Source organism: Delphinapterus leucas, unplaced genomic scaffold (assembly GCF_059928025.1).
Source record: "Delphinapterus leucas isolate spDelLeu-1000000601 "Yukka" unplaced genomic scaffold, BTC_Dleu_Yukka2 spDelLeu_asBTCV2_sq25, whole genome shotgun sequence".
Taxonomy (NCBI): domain Eukaryota; kingdom Metazoa; phylum Chordata; class Mammalia; order Artiodactyla; family Monodontidae; genus Delphinapterus; species Delphinapterus leucas.
The window spans coordinates 13,855,092-13,875,792 of NW_028322234.1; the positions used below are offsets into that span (position 1 = coordinate 13,855,092).

The 20,701-nt window shown below is 47.3% G+C and overlaps 1 protein-coding gene across 11 annotated transcripts in view; it reads left to right on the forward strand.

Annotated features, from left to right (window-relative positions):
• Window positions 1-778: 778 nt before the first annotated feature.
• INSR (insulin receptor) overlaps window positions 779-20,701 on the forward strand; it is a 130,934-nt gene continuing 111,011 nt past the window's right edge. For 4 of the 11 annotated variants that reach the window (XR_016391518.1, XM_089905547.1, XM_089905550.1 and 1 more), the window contains exons 1-2: window positions 1,887-2,824; window positions 18,158-18,709. Coding sequence is in view for 10 of the 11 variants with exons in the window: in XM_089905547.1 (XP_089761673.1) it covers window positions 2,695-2,824; window positions 18,158-18,709 (682 nt within the window). In the remaining variant the exon portion in view is untranslated. Of the gene's footprint in view, window positions 1,396-1,433; window positions 1,857-1,885; window positions 2,825-10,663; window positions 12,617-18,157; window positions 18,710-20,701 lie in introns of those variants that run through there. The other 7 variants (XM_089905548.1, XM_089905551.1, XM_089905555.1 and 4 more) reach the window with 5 other exon arrangements.

The following is a 20,701-nucleotide window of genomic DNA, read 5'->3' on the forward strand; positions in this document are numbered from 1 at the left end:
TTAATAGATGAGAGAAAGAACGAATGCCCTCAGACAAGAGTTGTGCTGGGTGCTTTGTCATACTTTATTTCTCCTGCAACTCCCCAAATCTGACCCGCAGGTATTGTTCACATGCATCATACAGGTGAGGCTGATCCAGAGAGAGGACTCTGGGTCTGCAGTATTGAAAAACTGCGTGTGTCCATTTGTGTCATATCCAAGATCTCCACCGCCCCGTTTGCACTTTTGCGAGGTTCTGCACGTTCTCCAAGGGGTCATTTCTCCAACTTGAACCACAGACCGCGCGGAGGGGCCCAGGCCACCAGTACATTGAGCGCACGGGGCGCGCGTGCACGTGGCTGTCCCCAGGGGCCTGCGCTGGGCTGGGGAGTACTCGGGGTAGGACAGGGCGCTGGCGGGACTGGGACGAGGGGGAGGCGAGCACAACATTTAAGGGAGTAACAAAAAACCGAGTAACCTAGATAAACAATATTTTAATGCAATATTTTTAAAAAATCAAAATGAATTTTCCAAAGTCCCATGATGAACAAAATAGCAAAACGTTAAACAGGATCCGTCTCGCTGGGTCGGGCATCTGGGGCGCCCCCAGGCTCTGAGACGGCAGTCACGGGGCTGGAAGGGGCGCTCCGGCTGGGCAGGGATCTGTGGCGCCCCCTCGGCTAGGGCGCGCCGGGGGCCTCCAGCGCGGGGCCCGGGATAGGGACGCTGGCGGGTGGGGCGGGGCGGCGCCTCCCCCCTGCCGGTCCTCCCTCTACCCCTCTCGGGCCTCTCCCGGGCGCCGAGTCCCTTCCGAATCCGGATCCGCGCCGCCTTTTCCCGCGGCCCGCACGGGGCCCAGCTGACGGGCCGCGTTGTTTACGGGCCGAGCAGCCCTCGCTCCCGCCGCCCGCTCGCCACCCGCCTGCCCAGGTGCCCGCCCGCCTGTCCGCGCGTCCGTTTGTCCGCGCGTCCGAAGATCTGAGCCCCCGAGCGCTCGGGGCCGAGAGCCAGGAGGCAGGGGCGCAGCGCCGGGCTCGGGGCCCTGAGATCGCGGGACGGGGCCCGGTCCGCGGTGGCCCGGAGTCGGGGCCGCCTCCACCGGGCCGCGCTGCCGGATTTGCAGCGGCGGAGGCCGCGCGCCCCTCCTGGGGCTGTTTCAAGGACCCTCCCGGGCGGAGGCTGCGGCCCCTGGGCCGCCCGCGTGGAAGAGAAGGACGCGCGGCCCCCAGCGCCTCTCGGGCGGCTGCTTTGGAGCATGCACCCCTCGGGCCGGCGCCGCGCGCTCTGATCCATCCGGACCCCGCGCTCCCGTAGCCATGGGCGCCGGGGGCGGGCGGGGGGCGGCGGCCGTGCCACTGCTGGTGGCCGTTGCCGCGCTGCTGGTGGGCGCCGCGGGCCACCTGTACACTGGAGAGGGTGAGTCTGGGGGTCCGGGAGTGGGCGGGGACCAGCGCGGTGGGGAGGGACCCTTTGCCAAAATGGAACCCCTGCTGTGGACTGAGAGCCCTCCTCCGCCGGAGGGCGGGTGGCCGGGACTGTAGCTCCAGCCTCGTGGGGGGCGGGAAGCCGCTGACCTTGGCCTTTGCCCGCCTGGGCTCGCGGCTCCACGCTCCGCGTGCGGGCCCCGGGCTGGAGGAACCTTGCCCCAGTGCTCGCCCCTCCACGGGCGCCTCCCCCGAGCGCTCCTCGGACCTGTGCCGTGCCTGGACCTCCCCGAGCCCAACTGGCTCCGGAGACGGGACACGCGTCCTGAGTCGCCTCCGAGAAGTGGGGTTATTGGACACTCTCGGACAGCCAAGTTCCTGGGGCACAGACGGTTTGGAGCCAGAGTCGAGGGTGACGGACTGGGGAGGGGGGTCCCTCGAGGGTCCCTGCTGGTAGGTGACGCTGCCTGGGGCGGGGAACTGTAGAATCCACCCCCTCTCTTCCTCGTATCTAGACCCATGGCTACCCCGACTTCAGGTCCATGTTTACACTCTTGGGTTCTGTTTCCAGATATCGGGAGGCAAACTCTAGCGCCTTGGCAACAGCGCAGTTGTAGTAGCAGAGGTAGTGTCGGCTTTAATGATTATTGTAGTTAGTGTCACCAAATGCCACGGGCTGGTCGGTCTTATCTCTCTGGACCTTTTTTTTTTGATGTGCACCATTTTGAAGTCTGTATTGAATTTGTTACAATGTTGCTTCAGTTTCACGTTTTGGTTTTTTGGCCGCTGGGAATGTGGGATATTAGCTCCCCGACCAGGGATCGAACCCGCACCCCCTGCATTGGAAGGGGTAGTCTTAACCAGTGGACCGCCAGGGAAGTCCCTCTTTCTGGACCTTTGCGGCGGCCTCTTGAGGCTTATACCGTTGGTGGTCCATTTCGTAGGGAGTAAACTGAGGCTCAGGAAGGACACATAACTCACTTGCCCCAAAGCCAGTGCCAGAGGGAAAAACGAACCTCTCCAGTGGTGCCAGGGCCCAAGGCTCTGGACTGCTGCCCATGGCCCATGTGCCCCCTAATAAACTCCCTCCTCTGCCCTTTTACCTGTCAGCTCCGGGAGGTCTCTAACCTGTGGTCATTCCAGCCCTCAAAGCCTCCCTCCTGAGTGTCCCTGTGCTGGCAGCCACCAGGGGCAAATCCCAGCATCCTTCTTGGGCTTCACAGCAGGTCTTCCCGGCTGCAGGTCAAGGACGGAAGAATCGTTTAAGAGAATATAGCTGGGGTTTCCCACCATGATGGCTGAGGCCCTGCTTTCAAAATATCTGTTGGGTTACTTCTTCAGATTTCGCCATAAAAGGAGATCAGTCATGAGGAGGAAGGGGTCAAGGAGGGAAGAAACCGAAGCTCCTCAGTTCCCTGACGGTGAGCGAGGGGCGTGAGAAAGCACACGCAGGCTCTGGAGCTGACAAACCGGGTTTGCTGAGCACCTTTGCCAGTTAGGGACTGTCTCCAAGCACCCTGGTATACAGTAGGTGCTCCATGAAGGAGGGTGGCAAGTGGTTTAGGGTCTTGTTAAAAAAGTCCGAGACCAGTTGTTAGGCTTTGCGTATGTGTGTGTGGGCTCACCCCTGTATGTTTCCTTGCTTCTCTGTTCCTGGTAGCTTTGGTAATTAACGGTGGATTTGTGCCTGGGCTTTCAGGGGTCTGTAGATGGAGTTTTCTGCTTCTTACTTGTTTACAGTTTCCACAGGAGCAGAGATTTATGTTTCTTTCGTTCACTGCTGCATTTCCAGAGCCTAGAGCAGTCCCTGGCACCTAGTAGGTATTTGATAAATATTTGTTCTAGATTCAACTCCTATCCTTCCTGTCCTCCCCAGGAGTCCAAGTCACAGCTGCTTTATTCTCCAAATAACTCCTAACTAACGAGAATATAAGCAAACACTCAGCGGGTGCGGTTCTATACACTTTGCATAGGTAATCTCAGTTAATCCTCACCGCAGTGCTTGGAGGTAAGGCTTATTGTCCTTTTGGAAGGTGAGGAACTTTGGCGAGATGGCAGAGCTGTGATTAGAACCCCAGTCTGTTAATAAAAGGTTTCTTAATAAAAGGTTCTTCTTTGGAGTCTGAACCTCCCCACCCCCGTGGTAAAGGTTAACAAAATACTACTGAATAGATGACATGTGATGCCCTTTGGAGGTTTAGGGAGGGGCGTGAAACTTTACAGATGGCTTAATTCCAACAGCAACCAATATGGCATTTTGGCTGGGGTGGGTGAGGGTGGGGTAGAGGGAAATCAATGGGATTTTTAAGGACTGAGGACTCAGAGATGTCACATGGTATGTGCCATCCCACTTCGTCCCCCCATGGAGTCTCTGTGGCTTGGCTGAACTGGGCAATGGCTTTCCCCTCCATTTCTCCTCGGGTTGATCCGCTCTGGCCCGAGATGACCCGAGGCATTGCAAAGTCAGAGAATGAAGGCAAAGTGGGATTAATTACAGTGAAAACCCACAGAGTTTCGGCGGGGGTGGAGGGGTGGGCAGTGAGTTGTATAGTTGAGGTGTGAGATGTTGCTTTCAGATCCCACCGGATGTTTCTCCTTCTCCTGTGTGTTCTCTTGTGTGCTCCGGGACCCTTAGAGCAGAACTTCTGCTCGCCGGGTCACCTCCCCGGGGTTCTTCCCAGGCTTTGCTTCCCTCCTGGTGACCCACCCCTCGCCCCTGCCCCACTTACTCATAGAGGTCATTGGGGTGAGCCCCCTGGGGTCCCCACCTCACTCCACTCCATCGTTGACTTCCTTTCTTTTTTGATTAGAGCAGAACCTCTTGACTTCTCTGCTCTCGACATACGGGGTTGGATAGCTCTTGGCTGCAGGGGGCTGTCCTGTGTATTTTAAGATGTTGAGCGCCATCCCTCATCTCTAGACGCCAGTAGCAATTCCCTTCTCCAAGTCATGACCACCAAAAGTGTCTCCAGACATTGCCAACTGTCCTGAGTTAAGAATCACTGCATTTGGGGAGATAACTTTTTCCTTCTCTAGGACACTTACCCACCTGGGTCCCCTGCTCTCTCCCCTCTGTTTATTCAGGGATCTCCATCTACCCAGGAGCCTTTCTCTTGTCAGCCTATAAACACTCAATACTCCCCTGGGCCCCATTACTCACCACTTACCTCTCGCCTTCCCCTGCCAAGCCTCCCCTCCAATGGGTCCCCACCGCCCTCGCTCTCTCACCTTTCACCCACTGCTCTGCCCACGGCATCTGGCTTGTGTCTCCATCGCTTTGCCCATGGCACTAGAGAAGGTCATCCCTCACCTCCCAATTGTAGCCTCACCCCAGTTGACTTCTCTGGGTTTTGCCTTCCACTGGAAGGCACCGTCTCCTGGTTAGTTTTCACCTGTGTCTGACTTCTCCCATCCTCTTTCTTCCTTTCCTCTGCTCCTTTCCTAGACTAAGATATTAGGCCCTTCTTCATAGAGGGCCATTCTCTACCCTTGACTCTCTCTGTCTCACTCAGTTTTTAATTTATATATGGTCAAAGCCTTTATCTAGAACAGGGGCCAAATCCTGCCCACCCACGCCAGTTTTTTTGTAAATAAAGTTTTACTGGCACGCAGCCATGCCCATTCGTTCATGCATCCTCTGTGGCTGCTTTTGTGCTCTCCAGGCAGAGTTGAATAGTTGTGATCGCGTGGCTCCCAACAATATTTACACTTGGGCCCTTTCCAAAGTTTGCCAACTCCTGATTTAGAGCAAACTCCTTGAGAATCATGATGACATACCTCATAGCTTGTGTGGTCCCTGATACAACTTTGAATGAATCAAGTTAAATGAAACGCCCAGGGATGCTGTGTTTTCCCCTTTACAGAGCAAGCTGTATTAAAGAAATTTATACCATTTGCTGTGCTGAATGTAGGGGTTCCGATGGTGAGAAAATAACCGTGATGTTCCCTCCTTGTGTGTGTGTTTGTGTGTGTACGATCTTTGGATTTATTTGTTTAAACAGTCTTCTTGGCATTGAATGAGGATTCCGTGCTCCTGGCCCTGTCTCTAGTACCAAAAGAAAGTGGTATCTGCTATGAGATGTTCTCTTGAGACCCGCCCTTATGTTAATTTCTATTAAGAACACATCGGGGTGGCTTGGGTTATGTTTTGCAACTTAAAAACCATATTTATGGGACTTCCCTGGTGGTCTAGTGGTTAAGACTTCCCCTTCCAATGCAGGGCATGCGGGTTCGATCCCTGGTAGGGGAGCTAAGGTCCCACATGCCTCCCGGCCAAAAAAGCAAAACATAAAACAGAAGCAATATTGTAAAAAATTCAGTAAAGGCTTTAAAAATGGTCCACGTCAAAAAAAATCTTAAAAAAGCCGTATTTATGATTTTCAAATTAAAATAATAACAGGTAGTGCATTCTCATTGCAAAAAAAATTATGAAAGTATAGAGAGGAAAAAACCAGAGTCCCCCTTTGTCCCTAAAACCATTGCATTTCTGTCCTGGGAAATGACCATGCTATCAGTTTGGTGTATATCTTTATTTATTTATTAAAAAAAATTTTTTTTAACATAAGTACTGGCCAATGAATTTTTTTTCCTTTTTTTTTAAAGTTTATTTTTTCTTGTGTGACTTTTTAAAAAAATAAATTTGTTTATTTTTATTTTATTTATTTTTGGCTGTGTTGGGTCTTTGTTGCTGTGCATGGGCTTTCTCTAGTTGCGGCCAGCGGGGGCTACTCTTTGTCGCAGTGTGCGGGCCTCTCATTGCGGTGGCTTCTTTAGTTGTGGAGCATGGGCTCCAGGCACGCGAGCTTCAGTAGTTGTGGCACGTGGGCTCAGTAGTTGTGGCTGTCGGGCTCTAGAGCGCAGGCTCAGTAGTTGTGGCGCACGGGCTTAGTTGCTCCGCGGCATGTGGGATCTTCCCAGACCAGGGCTCGAACCCATGTCCCCTGTATCGGCAGGCGGATTCTTAACCACTGCGCCAACCAGGGAAGCCCGGTGCGTATCTTTAAACATTTTTATTTTTAAAATGGTCATACAGTAAAACTGACTTTTTTTTTTTGGTGCACAGTTTTTGCATTTTAGCCCCCACATAGAGTTGTGTGGCTGTCCCCACAGTCGGGATACAGAAGTGTCCCATCCATCACCACCCAGACTCCTTCCGGCCATCCCTTTATCGTTATGCCATCCCTACCTCAAACCCCTGGCAACACTGATCCTTCTCCATCCCTATAGTTTTCTCTAGACTTTAAAAAGTATCTTATGTTTGTCTTTCTCTTTCTGACTTACTTCACTAAGTATGACAATCTGTAGATCCCTCCATGTCGCTGCAAATGGCATTATTTTGTCCTTTTTTATGGCTGAATACTATTCCATTGTATATATATATACAACATCTTCTTTATTCATTCCTCTGTCCGTGGACATTTAGGTTGCTTCCATGTCCTGGCTATTGTAAATAGTGTTGCAATGAACATTGGGGTACATGTATCTTTTCAAATTATGGTTTTCTCTGGATATGTGCCCAGGAGTGGGATTGCTGGATCATATGGTAGTTCTATTTTTAGTTTTCTAAGAAACCTCCATACTGTTCTCCATAGTGGCTGCACCAATTTACATTCCCACCAACAGTGTAGGAGGATTCCTTTTTCTCCATACCCTCTCCAGCATTTATTGTTTGTAGATTTTTTGATGATGGCCATTCTAAGTGGTGTGAGGTGATACCTCTAAAAAAATGGTACAAATGAACCTATTTACAAAACAGAAATAGAGTCCCAGATGCAGAAAACAAACTTATGGTTACCAAGGGGGAAGTAGGGGAGGGATAAATTGGGATTGACATATACACACTACTATATATAAAATAGATAGCTAAGAATAACTTCCTGTAGAGCACAGGGAACTCTACTCAGTACTCTGTAATGACCTGTATGGGAACAGAATCTAAAAAAGAGTGGATATACGTATATGTATAACCAATTCATTTTGCTGTAGAGCAGAAATTAACACAATACTGTAAATCAACTATACCCCAGTAAAAATTAACTTAAAATATTTTTTAAAGTATCTTATAATTGGATCAATCTTCTTAAAATTGAAAACCCAAGTACTCATAAGATTCTCATTATTCCTGGATTCCATATTTGTGAATTCCCCTATTCACTAAAATTTATTTGTAACTCCAAAATAAATAGCGCTTTAGTGGTTATTCCTGGACATGCACCAAGTGGCAAAAAATTGGAATCATCTGACATGCATGTTCCAGCTCAGATCAAACAAGGTGACATCTTCCCTTCCTGTTGCATCTCTCCCCTTGTGAATTCATAAATCCCCAAGGATTAAAACAAATGTCCTTTAAAAAAATTTTTTTAATTGAAGTATAGCTGGTTTACAATTTTGTGTTAGTTTTTGGTGTACAGCAAAGTAATTCAGTTATACGTATGTGTATATATTCTTTTTCAGATTCTTTCCCATTATAAATTATTGCAAGATATTGAATATAGTTCCCTGAGCTATACAGTAGGTCCCTGTTGTTTATGTATTTTATATATAGTAGTGTGTATCTGTTAATCCCAAACTCTTAATTTATGCCACCCCCTTCCCTTTGGTAATCATAACTTTGTTTTTGATGTCTGTGAGTCAGTTTCTGTTTTGCATATAAGTTCACTTGTATCATTTTTTAAGATTCCACATATAAGCGATATCACATGATATCTGTCTTTGACTTACTTCACTTAGTATGATAATCTCTAGGTGCATCCATGTTTCTGCAAATGGCATTACTTCATTATTTTTTATGGCTGAGTAATATATTCCGTTGCGTATAAGCACCACATCTTCTTTATCTATTCGTCTGTTGCTGGACATTTAGGTTGTTTCCATGTCTTGGCTATTGTAAATAGTGCTGCGATGAACATTGGGGTGCATTTATCAGCGTTTTCTCCAGGTATATGCCCAGGAGTGGGATTGCTGGGTCATATGGCAACTCTATTTTTAGTTTTTTAAGGAACCTCCACACTGTTCTCCATAGTGGCTGCACCAATTTACATTCCCACCAACAGTGTAGGAAGGTTCCCCAAAAATGTCCTTTTTTGTGATGTATTTAGTGCCATGTTTTTCACACTTTCTTGTGCTTTTTGTTGGTGATTTTGTGGTTTACCATGGTCCGCATGCATCGTTCTGAAGTGCTGTCTAGGGTCCCAAGCACTAGAAGGCTGTGATGTACCTTCCGGAGAAAGTACATTTGCTGGATAAGCTTTTCTCAGGCGTGAACTATACAGTGTTTAGTGAATCAACAATGTATATTAAATAAGGTGTTTTTAAACAGAAACACACATGCAACAAGGTTATGGTATTGATGGAGTTGCAAATTAGCGTCCTTGAGAACACTGTAGAAAATAGCTTCCATAAACAAAGAGAATCTGCTGTAGGTGGTTTCCTATCACTGGGGTTTAAAATTTGTGAAACTGCGTTTGTCAGCATCCGTGTAGAATCCTTTTTGAATGCATCCGCCCTTTTTGTCGTATTTTCGTCTGGGCACAAATCCTTGGTTACCTCTCGGAAAGTTCATGAGATGGCACAAAACCCCTGGCCTGTGTCTTGAGGAGGGGTCTCCCGTGTTCTGCTGACCCTGGTGCCAGGGAGCGCCCCAGTGGCTTTCAGGGGTTTAGAAACATATTTCGTTTCTGGCAGAGCGAGGTTTGCTGTTCTGTGTTGCCCAGTGCAGACTGGATATGAGTTCCAGTTGGAGTTCACGGCAGATGGATGAGGATTAAAATTTGATGTCAAATCTGAGTTTTTCTTTCAGTTCCTTAAGGGTGTGGTGTCCCGTCGGGTTTATAGGTTAGCTTCTGTTTTGTGTTCAGGAAGAGCAGCCTGTTACCAGGAGGTTCTTGCTTCTCTCCTATGCCCTTGTGGTAATGTGGAAAACATAGGTACTTTCCAAAAACTGTGTTTGTTAACAGTGCGGAAAAAGGTAGTGGTTGGACACAAAGGGATAGAGGGCAGGGCTCCACCTGTTTTCTGATGGCCTTTCTTGATTTCTTGTTGCTAATCTGTTTTCAAAGATGTATCCTGTTTCCTTACAGAAGATCAGAAAAGGGGTGAATTCTCACTGAGCTGTTCCTTCCTAATTATACCCAGTTACATTGTATCGAAGACATCTGCTACTTTTTTGTTCTTGCAAGACTTCTCTTGGTTTTCTTTCTGGTGTCTTCTGTGGGCAGTATCCATCCTTATTTGTATACACGAGGAGGTAGGACTCCTGAAATGTCATGGAAGCCCCTTATCATCTTGTGGTTTGATGTGTGATGTCCTTGGGATAACAGAACTGTGGAACTGACTGGAGGAATTAGCCTAGATGTTCCAGAGCTTTCAGACAGGCTTGTAGAAGGTGTTGGTGTCAGGATGACTATGGGTCTTTGGTCCCCTCTCTGGTTCCCTGGCCTTAAATATTGTGCTTGCCAGAGGCACGCCCCCCTTCCATCCTTTTCTCCTCCTGGTTTTATCACCTACTCTCATCCTTTCTGCCTGCATCCACCCCTTTTCCCAAGCTCCAGGTCCACATCTTCCCAGTGCCCACTGGACCCACATCTGGGAGCATCCCAAAGCCCCTACAGACTCAACATGCCCCAAACGGAGCCTGTTGTCCTTGCCACCCTAAACTGGTCCTATCTGGTCCTCTCCAGGTTCACTAAGAGAGGACCCTCACTTCTTCCCCCTCTCTTCCACCTCCCTGGGGACCAAGTCCCATTGATGCTAATCCCTGGTACCCACCCCCAGAATAGGCCCCCTAGGCCATGCCATAGATGTGGTTCCAGAGTGCCTCGTCCAGTACCTTCTCTTCCCTGCTGCCAGAGAGATTTTTCTACTTCCTGCTTTGGTCCTTCTATAGCTGCCAGCTCAGTCCATTCCCCTGGCAGTGGAGCCCTAGCCTCAGCTGTGTGGTGTGCAATCTCACTTCGCCAGGCTCATGACTGCAGTTCCTTGGGGCTCCCTCTTCTTCCATGTGCTTGCATTTGCTTCCTGTGCCCCAACCACCCTTCTTCCCCCTTTTCACCCATGGATGCCTGCTTCCTCCTTATGGAACTGGCTCAGAGGCCTCCTTCCTCCCCTCTCTGGCTTCATCACCCACCCCATTCTCCTTCCCTTTCAGTACAGACTGGGTATATCTGTCTGGGTCCCCATAGACATTGGTCTGCACATTGGAGGTGCATTCTAGTGAAACACTGACTGCATGGGAAATGAAACCATACTCGTAAGTATGGGTTGCAGAAGGAATTGATACATGTTTGTCCAAAGCAGGAAGCAAAGTCTAGCCCAGAGCGGGCAGGTCCTGGAGAGGATAGGATGGCTTGAAGTTAGGAGCAAAAGGTCTGGCTGAAAAAGAACTGCTATGGTCTGAATGGCCACCTCCCTCCTCCCCATTCATGGGTTGCAACCTTAACCCCCAACGTGACTGTATTTGGAGAGAGAGCTTTTAGAAGGTAATTAAGGTTAAACGAGGTCATAAGAGGACGGCCCTAAACTGATAGGACTGGTGACCTTAAAAGAAGAAGGAGACAGAGAAAGATCTCTCCCTTTCTGCACGCATGCACCAAGGGGAGACCATGTGAGGACACAGTGAGAAGTCGGCCGTCTGCAAGCCAGGAAGAGAGCTCTCACCAGAAATTGACCATGCTAGCTACCTTGATCTTGGACTTCCAGCCTCAGAGCTGTGAGAAATAAATGTCTGTTGTTTAACCCCACCAGTCTATGGCATCTGGCTATTGGAGCCCAAGCTGACCAAGACAAGAACTGAGGTCAGAAGTGGCTCTAGGAACTCAGGTAGAATAAATGGGTGTGGGTCTAGCTTTCTTTGAAATTCGTGGGGGCCAGTCCACCGTCCTTATGCGGTTCCCTCTAGCAACAATCAACAGCCCCAAAGAAGGCATGTGATGGCATTGATCCTGGGGCAAAGTGCTCAGAGGAATGGGTGGGGCAGAAGAATGGGAGCTGGAAAGAGCCCCTGCTGGAGAGGTGGCCCAGGTTGGGTAGACAGTACGTCTGTCCTACTTGAGGCCCTATCATATCCTTGGGGACCTTCTTTAAAATGCAGATTCTTGGGCCTGGCTCCCAGAGATATTGATTCATTTGGTCTAGAGCTGGGCCTAGGGATCTGCATTTTAACATACACCTGCCGCCCCAGGTGATTCTGATGCTGTCGGTCCACAGAACACACTTTGAGGAACCCTGTGTGATGGCTAAGGGCACAGGTGCTGGTGCCCTGGGGACCTATGTGATGGACTGAAATGTGTCCCCCCCCACCGCCCCCCGCCAAATTAACGTGTTGAAGTCCTAACCCTAACACCTCAGAATGTGACCATCTTTGGAGATAGGGTCTTTAAAGAGGTAATCAAGGTAAAAATGAGATAATTAGGGTGGCCTCTAATAAGACTGATGTCCTTATAAGAGGAGATTAGGACACAGACACACACAGAGGGACGACCTTGTGAGGACACAAGGAGAAGACGGCCATCTACAAGCCAAGGAGAGAGGCCTTAGAAGGAATCAATCCTGCTGACACCTTGTTCTTAGACTTCTAGCCTCCAGAATTGGGAGAAAATAAATTTATCTTGTTTAAGCCACCTGGTCTGTGGTCCTTTGTTAGGGTGGCCCCAGTAGACTCATATACTGGGTTTAAATCCCAGGTCTGTCTCCTCCTTGCTTTGTGACCTTGAGGAGGACATGTTCCTCTCTGAGCCTCAATTTCTTTCCTCTTCTAGAAAATCTATCTGGGCGACAGTTTGCCTGTTGACTGCACCCTCGGGATATTTACTGCCCTTCCGTTTCCAGCAATTTGCAACAGAATCCATCTCACACACTCTGGCTGAAGTCAATTTTTATTTTTTAGTTTTGGCTGTAACCCATGGCATGTGGGATCTTAGTTCCCCGACCAAGGATCGAACCCGTGCCCCCTGCATTGGGAGCACAGAGTCTTAACCACTGAACCACCAGGGGATTTCTTGGCTGAAGTCAATTTTAAAGAGCCAGTCTTTCAGGCAGGTGGAGAACCTTAAGGGTATCTGGTACCTCGGTGTGCCCAAGTTCTAATTTATGAAGGGAATAAATCTGGGAATTGGTTCCATGTATCTTAGAGTGGAGAACTAATATATACACGTGGCCAGACCCCAGTTCTCATCTGTTCTTCATACCTTTCATCATGCGATCGTCATCATTTACAGGTGAGGAAACTGAGGCACACAGAAATTGAGTTTATGGCTCAGGATTATACAGCTGACAGGTGCCCATGCTGGAGTGGGAAGCCAGATCTGTTGGGTTTCTGGCATGCCCTGAAACTGGTGTGGGTGGTGGCCAGACCCCTGAACCCAAGGCTTGTTGGCTAGCATGCCTGAATTTTGGAAGAAACCCTGTTAAGACTGGAAGTAATGCAGGGAGGAACGTGTGGCCCCAGATACGTCACCAGGGAGCGTTTGAAGAATGTCGAGACTAAGGAATGAGTACATTCAGGCTTGAAAGCAGAAAGTATAACTAAGTCTTAGCATTGTAAAGGAGTTTCAGAACCTTCTAGATACCTCTCTCCCAGATTCTTAGCACCTCTTTGCTGTTTTCATGATAGAGAGAAAACCAGGGGAGAGGGGACACTTTCCAAGATGGCTCTCATGTCAGTCTTCTCTCCTTCTGGAAAATTTTTAGATTCTTCTGGCCGAGGGTGAACTTCTAGACCAGCGCTGTCCAACAGAACAGTCTGCTTTGATGGAAATGGTCTATAGCTGTGCCATCCAATATGGCGGCCACTATCTACATGGTGCTCTTGAAATTGTGGCCAGGGCAGCTAAATTTTTACTTTTATTTAACTTTAATTCATTTAAATGTAAAAAATGTGAATGTAAAGTCTCATTTAACATTAGTTGATTGAAATGTCAAAAAAATCAATGCTTGATTCTGTTATTGAACAACTCTTTTGCTTGGAACAACTTGGGGATACAAAGAACCTACCTTTTCAGTGATTCATTTTGTGAAATCTGCATATACAGATTGAGTATTTCTGATAAAAATGTAGCATCTGAATTGAGACCTGGTGCAAGTGTATAAAACATGTGGCGCTGGGGAGGCATAGTGTGAAAAAAATCCCATAGATTTTTTTTTGTATTGCTTACATGATGAAGTGAAGTTTTGGGATACATTGGGTTAAATTAAGAATATTTAATTTCACTGTTTCTTTTTTACCTTTATAGAGAAAATTTTAAATTCTGTGTGGCTCGCATCATGTTTCTATTGGATAAGGCTGCTCTAGGCCCTATACACCCTTGTGACCTACAGCGACAGGCTACAGCTCTTGACCTTCCAGTGAAGTAGGCAGAACTTATTGCACTGCTTGTGTAGGTTTTAGTTCTGGTGTTACCTCCTCCGGGAAGCCCTCCTTGATTGTCCTGGACTTAGTCAAATAGCTCATTTTCATTATCTCTTCTAGCTCCTGAAGCTGTCCTTGAATAACTGAGATCTCCTCCTCAGTTATACTTTCAGTTGATTTGGGTAGTTAAGAGCAACTAGTAGTCTGTGAGATCCAGGGCAGACTCTGTCTTATTCCTTTTATTTATTTTTTTTAACATCTTTATTGGAGTATGATTGCTTTACAATGTTGTGTTAGTTTCTGCTGTATAACAAAGTGAATCAGCTATATGTATACATGTATCTCCCTATCCTATCGTCCTATCCCTCTTGTCCTATTCCTTGAAGCACTTCCAGTCCTTGGAACAGCAGAAACAGGTCCTCAGCAGATGGTTGCTGAAGGAGTGAACGAAAGAAACTGTCTTTAACAAGCTTCCTCCAGGTTGTCACTGCATGAACATCATTTCATTGTTTCCTTATTTAAGTCGGATTCACCTGCTTCTTAATTTGGTATGTTTTTAAAGAACAAAGACGGAGAAACTGTAACATAGTTCAAGCATAAACTTTGCATTTAATTGCTGGGTTGAAATCCTAGCATTACCCCTTAAAACTCAGCCTGTGTGAGTTCGATTTGCTCATCACAAAAATGGGCATGGACCACGTTTCGTTTACCCACCTCCTCTGGGATTATTCTGAGAATTCATCAAGAGAATGTGCCTGCCTGAACATGGCCAAGTGCTTTACATGGTAATTGTTATTAGCTGTCACCAGGACCCCCCCATCCTCCCCCGGTCCTCAGAGTCCTTCCCTTCCTGTGTGTAGAGTGGTGATTAACCAGGTGTCACTTACTGAGGACCTGAAGCATCTTTCAGTTCCCACCCAGAGTTATTAAAAGCCAGTACAAGGTCTGACATCTATTGCTGGCACCATCTCTAACATCCTCTGGGTATTTTCTGTTCACGCAGTAAATTGCTCTGTTGTCTTAGACTAATAGGGACACATACAGCTTTAATGAGTTGAGTTAGAGTCATTGGAGATTTAAAAAAAAAAAGCAGTTCTTTGTTGTCCACTACAGTTATAGTTGTTTAATTTTTTAATAACAACTTTATTGAGATCTAATTCAATACCATACAATTCACCCATTTAAAGTTTAAATTTAGTGGTTCTTAGTACATTCACAGAGTTGGGTAACCATCACTACAATCAATTTTAGAACATTTTCATCACCCCCCAGAGAAATCACATACTCCTTAGCTGTCACTCCTCATTTTCCCCTCTCAAAGCCCCTTGAAACCACTAATCTACTTTCTAGGGATTTGCCTATTCTGGACATTTCATGTAAATGGAATCATGCCACAGGTGGTCTTTTGTGACTGGCTTCTTTTACTGAGCCTGATGTTTTCAAGGTTCATCCCTGTTGTAGCAGGTGTCAGTGCTTCTCCCCTGTTATTGCTGAATTATCTTCCTTTGTATGGACATGCCACATTTTGTTTATTCATTTGTCAGTTCATGGACATTTGGCTTGTTTCCACTTTTTGGCTATCATGAATAATGATGCTCTGGGCATTTGTACACACATTTCTGTGTGGACCTATGGTTTCATTTCTCTTGGGTATCTACCTGGGAGTGAAGTTGCTGGGTTATATGGTAACTCTTTGCTTAACCTTTTGAGGGACTGCTAGTCTATTTTCCACAACAGCAGCTGTACCATTTTCCATTCCCACCAGTAATGTAGGAGGGTTCTGATTTCTCCACATCCTCGTCAACACTTGTTATTGTCTGTCTTTTTAATTTTAGCCATCCTGGTAGGAGTGAAGTGGTATCATTGTGGTTTGGATTTACATTTCCTGGATGTCCAACAGCTGGTTAATCTTTGAATGCATATTCATATCTGATTTTGGTTCTGACACAACTTGGGGAGGATGGTGGGCTGGTGTTCTTTGTAGCTGTATCAATTTCAAAATTTCGTGTGCGTGTGTGTGTAAAACATAGAGTGTGAGGCTCAGGCTTGAGAAGCCCAGACCTGTGGCTGAGTCTAAGCTGTATACTGCCAGATATAATACAGGACACCAAGTTAAATTTGAATTTAACATAAACAATGAGTAATTTTTAAGGATAAGTATGTCTCAAACATTGCATGGGATATACTTATCCTAAAATGTACTTGCTGCTCATCTGAAATTCATGGTTAACTGGGCGTCCTGCTTTTTTATTTGCTAAATCTGGCAACCCTGAATGTTACTGGTGGGTCGTATGTCCTTGGCTGATTGGCTTTGCCTCCTAGAGATCCAGTTTTCCCTTCTGTGGGGTGCGGATGAAGCTTGTTGGGAGGTGTCAGTGGTGTGGTACCTGTCCAGACCTCTGTATGTAGATGCTGTTGATGTGACTGAAGCTGGGAGCCTCAGCCTTGGGTGGCATGAGTGTGTGGGGCTGGAACTGCCGTCCTGGTCCCCTTGAAGCTGCCTCCCAATTTCTGAGTGAGTGAGTGTATGTGTGTGTGTTTGCGTTTTGGCAAGGAGAGGCTGTCTAAAGAATTCAGTTCTACTGAATGTTAACTCCAATATAAGGAACACAGGAGGAGGGAAAGATCCAAATAAGTATATGGAGGAAAGGAAATCAGAGAAGACTTCCTGGAGGAGGTGACATTTGAACTGGATCTTGAAGGATGATGAGCTGGATTTCCAAATAGGGAGCTAAGGTATAAAGGACTTTGACAGTCAAAGGGGCTAGGGCTACCCTGTTTAGTCCAGTAGCCACTAGCTACATGTGTCTATTTCTGTTTACACTATCTAAAGTAAAATCAAATATTCAGTTCCTCAGTCTTATATCAGTCGCATTTCAAGTGCTAGACAGCCGCAAATGGCTGGTGGCTTCCATAGTGGCCAGTGCATATATAGAACATCTCTATCATTGCAGAAGTTCTGTTGGACTTTGTCGGACTAAGGCAAGGGTCACCAAACTACCACCCCAGGGGGAAACACCAACCCACAGCCTGCTTTTATAATAAAGTTTTATTGGAACACAGCCATATCCACTCACTGTCTCTGGCTGCTTTTGAGCTATAATGGCGGAGTGGAGTAGTCTACACAGAGACTGACTGCAAAGCTGAACATATTCACTCTCTGAGCCCTTATAGAAAATATTTTCCCACCCTGGTCTAGGGGAATGAAGGCACGGAGCCTAGAGGTGACACCGTGATATGTTTGGGAGAAATAAACAACAACAAAATAGCTGACATTAATTGAGCACGTACTGTGTGCCAGCCACTGCTTGGGTGCCTGCATTATTTCACTTATTCCTCTTCATAGGTCATGTTATAGGGAAGACTTGGGAAGGCCCCCTTGGAATTGGAGAGTAGTGGGCAGGCCTGTTTCACATGGTGCAGGGGGTGGTGGGGCAGAACCTTGAGGGCCGCGAGGGGAAAGTGCAGGGTCATGGGGAGACATAGAGGGTGTCAGAGCAAGGGAGGGACCACCTGCAGGAGAATGGGTGTGCAGGGTGTTTGTGCAGGGGAGATCAGAGTCTCTGGGAAGCCCTTGCCACACCCAGGTAAAAGGTAATTAGACCTTGGCTGCCTGCCAGGAGGGCGGGTTGGGAAGGAGTGTTAGGAAAGTGGGAGAATTGACAAAACAAAGTCAGCTCTCCTTGCCCCATTTCTGTTTTTTTTTTTTTTGCGGTACTTGGGCCTCTCACTATTGTGGCCTCTCCCGCTGTGGAGCACAGGCTCCGGACTCGCAGGCTCAGCGGCCATGGCTCACGGGCCCAGCTGCTCCGCGGCATGTGGGATCTTCCCGGACCGGGGCACGAACCCGCGTCCCCTGCATCGGCAGGCGGACTCTCAACCACTGCGCCACCAGGGAAGCCCTCCTTGCCCCATTTCTGATGTGGGCACCTTTATCCCCATAAATCCATTTCCTGAAGATCTTCCACACCAACTCACTGGGGACGGCTCCCCTTTCCCCTTCCACACCTGCTGCATTACTCAATCCCCTGTAATCCCAATGTCTTCATTGCATCATATTTGATGCGACGCTTTTAAGGCTTCTAATGGGTACTGCCAAAGGAATTATGATGATGATGATCTGCCTTTCAGGAGTAATCACTTAGGCACAGACACCTTACAGAGAAAGCCACTGAACTGGGCTGGCTGTAGAATTTACAGGGTGCAGTTCAGAATGAAACCTTGGGACCCCTCACTCAAAAATAATTAAGGATTTCAAGACGGAAGAGCATTAAGCCAAGGGCAGGGCCCTTCTGAGCGGGTGTGGGACCCAGGTCACATGCCCATGTGGCTGGCCCTGCCACTAATTCTTATAAACCATCCGTGGGGTGTTTGTTCACCTGTCTTGCTCTCTGCTTGTTTGCCCTTCTAGTGTGCCCCGGCATGGATATCCGGAATAACCTCACCCGGCTGCACGAGCTGGCCAACTGCTCGGTCATCGAAGGACATTTGCAGATCCTATTGATGTTCAAAACGAGACCTGAGGACTTCCGAGACCTCAGTTTCCCCAAGCTCATCATGATCACTGATTACTTGCTGCTCTTCCGGGTCTATGGGCTGGAGAGCCTGAAGGACCTGTTCCCCAACCTCACGGTCATCCGGGGCTCCCGCCTCTTCTTTAACTACGCGCTGGTCATCTTCGAGATGGTTCACCTGAAGGAGCTTGGCCTCTACAACTTGATGAACATTACCCGGGGCTCCGTTCGCATCGAGAAGAACAATGAACTCTGCTACCTGGCCACTATCGACTGGTCTCGCATCCTGGATTCCGTGGAGGATAATTACATCGTGCTGAACAAAGACGACAATGAGGAGTGTGGGGACATTTGTCCAGGCGCTGCGAAGGGCAAGACCAACTGCCCTGCCACCGTCATCAATGGGCAATTTGTGGAGCGGTGTTGGACGCACAGCCACTGCCAGAAAGGTACGTTGAGGTTTTGGGGGTTCTAAGCCATTTCTCGTGGCTTGTTCATTAGAAAGAAGCTGGAGACATTCACTAGCTCAGGTGGTGGCAAACCGTTTTTGCAAAGACTCAGATGTTAAATACTTTAAACTTTGCGGTCTGTATGGTCTCTGTTGCAACTACTCAGCCCTGTCATTGGAGCGGGAAAGTAGCCACCCTGCAAGGAGGCGCAATAAACAAGTGGGAGTGGCTGTTTCAATAAAACTTTATTTACAAAACCAATTGTTGGGCCGGATTTTGCCAACTCCTGAGCTAGATGGTTGAATGTTCCTCTTGCTTGAGAGACCAGATGAGAATGGGCTTTACTGTCAAAAACAAAACAAAACAAAAACAAATGTATTTCTTATCTGATTCTAGAAGTATGACTGCTTGGGGTAGACATTTGGAAAAAGAACTGTGTAAAGGATAAAAGCAAAACACCGTTATTTCACAGTTTTGGGGGGATACTTCCTGCTAGTGGCTCTGTTGTGTCTGAATTTAGTTAACTTTCTCTGTCGTTGGGCATTTAGATTATTTCTAGTTTCCACAAAGAGGGATGAACGTTTTGGTGTCGAAGCTTTATCGAACATTTTTTTTTTTTCTTCGGGTTTTGCTCTTCCAGAAGTGAAATTTCTGGGTCAAAGTTTCTTGATACCGATTGCCAAATGGCTTTCCGGAAACGTACCAATGGGCACTCCTCCTAGCACTGGCTGAGAGGGAACACCTTGGCTAGCTTTGAGTGTTGTTTGAAAAATCTTTCATAATTTACTGGAAGGAGGAGCTGGTGTGTTGTCATTGTTTCTATTTGCATTTCTTTGATTGCTATCAGGGTTGAACCTTTTAAAACATGTTTATTTATCATTTGGGTTTTCTCTTCCTGTTCATATCCTTTGTCCATTTATCTTTTAGTACCTTAGTGGTTTTTGAAGTGTTAATCTGCATGTTGTTTTCACAGCGAAGACTCTTAACTCTTTACCAGTTATGTTTTCAGGTGTTTCTGTTCAGGTGTTTTTGACGAATATACTCTGGCTGTCAGTTGCCAGAGAAGCTTAAAATGTTTATGGAGTTCAGAGCTGGGTTTTTGCATGCCTCTCATTATTTTATGCTTAGAAAGTCCCTTTCTATCCATAAAATGAATGCTTTTTTCCTCCAAATTTTCTATCTTAACTTTAATATTATCATTAAAAAAATTTTTTGTCCTGGGCATTTGGGACCTTTTTGTGTGCATGATTCAAAAGGGTATCCATTTCCCCCAAAATAACTAGTTGGGGTCTCAACCCCAGGTATTGCAGAAATTTACCTGTTCGTCATCGATTTGGGGTCTGTTTCTGGGTATCCATAAATATGTCTGCCCTTCCTTGCACCGTGGCTGTTACTTTTCTAATACGTATAGTTTTATAATGTTTTGATATCCAGGAAGTCTAGTTCCACACACACACTCGTTACTTGTTTATTGTTTTATTGACTCTTTTCACACGTTGTGAAATTCCCTGGGAAGACTTAGCAAATGTGAGATGGAGAAAGTGAGCGGGGGGGGGGGGGGGGGGGGGGAGGGGAGGGAGGGGCGGGGCTTAAGGGTTGTATCACAAAAGATAAGGGAAGGGAGAAAGGAGGGTCTTCTCACCTGAGCCCAAAGCTATGGGGAAGCCACACAGGGTGAGTCCTGAGTAGAATCTATAGACTCAGCAGGGAGGACTCCTTCGAGCCCCAGGGAGTCCTTCCATTCTGTGAATGCTGGAAGGGAGGAAACAGGAGGTGAGAGAGTGGAGACCTCTCTTTTGAGAGGGCGGTTGGTGAAGGAAAAGAGAATCTGGTGGTTTGTAGATATAGGAGGGAACGATGATTATTATATTGTGGAAAAATCTTGAGAACGTCGGTAGGTCAGGGACGCAGAGAAGCCAAGCTATGACCAAGAAGAAGGATCAAAGCTGGGGCAGAGTCTTGGCTGAAGTAGAGGACCACCCGTGGGTTTGG